This window comes from Morone saxatilis, unplaced genomic scaffold (genome assembly GCF_004916995.1).
Source record: "Morone saxatilis isolate NCDOM2014 unplaced genomic scaffold, NCSU_SB_2.0 Contig24, whole genome shotgun sequence".
Lineage (NCBI taxonomy): Eukaryota > Metazoa > Chordata > Actinopteri > Moronidae > Morone > Morone saxatilis.
This window is the reverse complement of record NW_023339807.1, coordinates 14,014,611-14,019,479: the sequence shown is the minus strand read 5'-3', so window position 1 is coordinate 14,019,479 and position 4,869 is coordinate 14,014,611. Positions and strand designations below refer to the sequence as shown.

General features: G+C 36.5%; 1 protein-coding gene across 1 annotated transcript; it reads left to right on the top strand.

Moving 5' to 3' along the window:
- Positions 1–1,307: 1,307 nt before the first annotated feature.
- LOC118335925 (C-reactive protein-like) lies at positions 1,308–3,021 on the top strand (the record flags this gene model as incomplete). The annotated part of the gene is given in 5 exon segments (XM_035672428.1): positions 1,308–1,358; positions 1,554–1,608; positions 2,338–2,440; positions 2,537–2,825; positions 2,959–3,021. Coding segments are annotated over 4 exon segments (510 nt in total), but the record flags the coding sequence as incomplete, so codon positions are not given.
- Positions 3,022–4,869: the final 1,848 nt, after the last annotated feature.

Sequence of the window (4,869 nt, the reverse complement as noted above, 5' to 3'; positions counted from 1 at the left end):
TCAGATTCAGTGAGCTACATACAGCCGGTTCATCAACTTCATATATAAATGAGAAACATACTGTAAAAATTAGACACTTTTTAAGACGAAAGACAGTTTTACCTCTTGATAAGGGGCACACATACACAGACTCTCTCTCATAGACTTTTTGAGCTCTACATGAACAATTTACATAAGAAAGCATTTCTTTAGATGTTGCATTAGGGAATAACCCACAGTTCATAGTATTGTGACATTTAACACTTACAGTGGAAGCCCGTCAGTGTAAACAAAATTAAGTTTAGACCTAGACCTGATGCTATTTTGACAAAAACTAGTAAATTCATTATTTTACAATTACCACTTGTGTACTCTGTCAGGCAGTTAAACTACTCATTTTTGCCAAGTGTCTTGGCCTTGAAGTAAATAAAGAGAGTAAAATAAAAAGTCCCAAATCCACAATTGTACATTGGTTTGGTGTCATCAAGGTAACATGATAAGTGCTGTACAATTACTGTTCATACCATTTCAAGAACCTACCAAGTGATGGCAACTAAGTCCATAAGGGTACAGGACTTAGGCCTTAGTCGTGCTCTCTCCGTTTCTAGTGCTAATCTGCTGTTGAAATAGCTAATATTTAATAGAAATAACTGTCACACATTTTGATTTACGTCAAACTTAACATAATTTATTTCCTCAAGGTTTTGTTCAGACCACCCACACCCATGCAGTTCTTGTGTATTCTCAACTCAACTCAGGTTAAGGAAAAAAACAAGTCTTCCTACAACAAAGGATTGTCTGACCGGATTAATTTCCATTGTGTACCAACCTGTACCAGTTCAGTAAGGTTACACTTCCTTATCAAGTCATCAGCCAAATACCCTTTTGAAAAAACAAAATAACAAAGGGTGTCACATGTGGGTTTACTTCATGGAGCACGAATGAGTGTGTTTGTGTATCTTGTTTGTTGTATTTATTTCCTTATTTCCTTCTTTATTTATTTAGATTATCTACATTATTGAATTTGGTAAATGTCCCTAGCGATTTCATTTTTCATAGTAATGAAAGAGCTCCCACTGGATGTGTGCTAATATAATATCGCTGATAAAACAGCATTAGAAGCCTGTAATGTGCATTTGCCTGCTCCTCATAACAACATTGCTCCATGAAGAGATTTTTTAAAATAAGAACACCATATTTTAACACAAGCATGATATTCTAATGTTAATTCAGTTAAGAAAGAGGCGGTTCACAAGGAAGTATAATACATTTGAAACAGCAGTTGTGACACCAACAGGAATGAGGAAACAGTGAGTGTTTAAAACAGCATTCCTGTTCAATGTTGCCACATCATCACAACACAACACGACAACTTAAAGGTAGGGTCATGATGTGATATTCAGTGCAAAATAGACAAAATTAAGGTGACACTTATCAATGTGGGATACCAAGGTAACACTAAATTGATTTGAAGCAGTGGAGTTTTTTATAGGTGTTAATAGTAATAGCTGCATTCGTTTTATTGGATTTAAACAGATCTTTCTCTGGTGTCTGTTCATTTGTCTTTCTATCAGATGGCTTTTTTGCTTCTGCTGGTGATGCTGACAGCATGTGCTGCAATTCCTCAAGGTAAGGATAAAAAGGGTATTTCACAATAAAGTTACATGTTAATGTACAGTACACAGTTTGTTAGCATTTGCAAAAACTCTCAATTATTTAATTGCAACTGGGAAAAGCTAATCAAATGTATGTGTAAATTACTAATGTTGGTTACATCTTTTGTCTTTGTCATGACAACGGAAATGTTTTTTGTTTAAAAATCGATTTTATAAGGAGTACAGGACCTGCTCTGTATGAAATGTCTGTTGAAAATGTCTGTTTTATCATATTCCAGCAGGAGATTTATTTCTCTCATTCACAGACTTGACATCAAACCATGTGGTATTTACACTGTCAACAAGGAATGAATTATTCCGTTTGCAACAAGAAAATAACCCACCTTTAGATCTGTGCAAACAGAAAAGGAACTTTGTTAACCGTACATGTTAAGTTAGCTTTATCAAATCATCAGTGTTTTCTTATAAATTTTAAATGATGGCCACATGGGGAGCAGTGCTTTCACATATGCCATCAGATTTTAGGAACCAGTGGTTCAAATGCTACTCTATGTTCCCAATTTTATGTAAAATGGCTTTTCCAAAAGATACAGCTGGTTTCAGGGTTATTACCACATTTATACTTTTCTCAAACATATTTTTAAGGCAGCTAAATATTGGGCCGCCATGTGCTATGTGTATAATTAATTTGTTCATTGTATAATTTATATCAACATTTTGCATTTTTCTTGCTTTTTTGTAGATTTGTCTGGTAAAATGTTCACCTTCCCAGAGGAAACCAACACAGCAAATGTGAGACTGAAAACATCAACACAGGATTTCAGAGCTGTGACTGTCTGTCTCAGGTAGTGTTAAAAGCAAAAATTGCATGAAATAACCCACTATATCTCTGACTAAAAAAAACCTTATGTTTGATAATTTCTTTCTTTCGATGTCTACAGGTCCATTACAGACCTCAGCAGAGATCACAACCTTTTCTCTGTGGCCACACCATCCGCTCAAAATGCCTTCCTGATATTCAAGACCGCTTCAAGTGTGATTGATTTTTTTGTCAGCAATAAACAGGTACAATTTGGAGCAGAGGACTACAAGCTGAACATGTGGCACTCTATTTGTTCTACATGGGACTCTAAGACTGGACTGGTGCAGCTGTGGTTTGATGGAAAGTCCTCAATTAGGAAATTTGCTGGAGGATCAAACATTACTACACCCAGTGTTATCCTTGGACAGGTAAGTTTAATTGTTAAAAATTAGAGCATCCTGTTGATTAAAAAAAAGTTATGATTTATTTTTATGGCTATAAAGTATTTTAGATTTCAGAACAATAATTTTAGCTAATTGTAGCTCTGTGTAATCTCTACAGGAGCAGGATTCCTTCGGTGGGGGGTTTGATGTTAAGCAGTCTTTCGTTGGCATGATGTCTGATGTCCAAGTGGCTACTTTCAATGTGGAATGAGCGTACATGATGACAAACTCTCCCAGGACTGCGATCATTTGGAGGCGCTGGACTTCATCCCGGAAGATGCTGAAGACAGAAAAGCTTACGAAGTCACTCTCAATACTCACCCAAGGTTTTCTTTGATTATTGTTCATGCCCTGCTAGGCTTTAATCAGGGCTTGAAGGTTTTAGTGTCTTTGGAGGCAGTGGCTTTGTTCATATCTTGAAGTTATGAACAAAATAAACTACTGTATCTCACAACCTTAACAATTAACCTTATCTCTGATCATCATCTTCAATGCAATTGTCTATAACGGGAATGGTTCTCTCAGTATAGGCTACCTTTGAATATCTCTTACGTGATTTATGTTGGATCAGCCATGTCTGTCTGCTTTTATGTTTTTTTTGACAGTTCAATAAAAATTGTATGTTTTGCCCTGTAGTCCAGTTTCATGTTCATCATTCTGACTTTAAACATTTGATAATAAAAATCATGGGTGCCCGGGAAGTTTTGGGCCCCTTGACATGCCTTCATGCAACACATTTCTTATAATGTGAGTCCTCGCTTATCAAAACCCTATTTTTGTGCCCCTCACTTTTCTGGTTTTTATTCTATACTATGACTCCAAATCAATTCAGTTATTTCTCCAAATCATTTTTTACATCTTAAAATGGTCTCATTCATGAATGCTCAGTTTTACTTGTACTTTAAACAAACTAGATAAAAAACTTTAATAAATTCTGTAGCTGAATGACTGCCATATACTTAGTAAAGCTCATTATTGAAAATGTTTACAAATGATTCAAAGTTGCTCTTACAGATGCTATTTCACATCATTTAGGAAGCTTGAAGAAACCCTCTCACTGACCTTGCACGCATAACATAGTGGTTTGTCCTGATCTCTTTGATAGCAAGTGGCATATGGTGTTGTTCTGAGTGCACTACTGATTCCCAAAAATGTCAGATTCAGTGAGCTACATACAGCGGGTTTGAAATTGATCTGAGAGAAAACCGCATTTGAATTGAGGCGACCCCTGAATTTTAATTAGAGACTCTAATTTTGAATTGAGCAATCCCTGAATATGAATTCTTAGCTGCTCTGAATTTGAATTTAGAGATGTTGAATTTTAAGTACATAAAAAGTGATGAATTTCTTTAGGTGAACGGCTCAAAATTCAGCTTTCAAACTACTAAATTGCAATTTTCAATTAGCTATTCAGATTCAGCTTTTGTGGGCAATGCAATTATCTCAAGTTGGGGCAATATCAACCTTCAGCTCTACAATGATTCGAGCTTGCAAATTCAGTTTTCGTGCTGACTACAATATTCAGCCAAGTACTATTTGCCCCTGTAACAAGATGTAGAAGTTGAGAAGACCGCATTCAGGAAAACAATCAGTGGTTATTATGTTAGCGCTTTTATTCAAGCATCTGAGTGTACATTCCAGATTAATACCTGGGTGGGATTCTCATTAGAATGGTGAGTACATGATCTGTGTCTTTACCACACGCGATTCTCAGGCTGTTTAACTTTAATGCTCCTGAACAGAGATGAGCCTTCATGAGCTGGACACACATCGAATCCGCTATTAATGGGTTTTCATGGTAGGCCTGGTATTATGAAATTAAAACATGGGGTGGAAAGTGGTGGATATAAACCTAGCTTGTTTCACAGCTTTTCTTGTATGTTGCTACATCTTAATTCTTTCCCAGGGCCATACTAGGAGTACTCCTACGCTGTCATTCTATACAGTCAGCCACACCACACAACACCACAACGCACAACACACACGGACGCAGCCAACACACGACGAGCAGCAGGAAATAGGCTAAAAT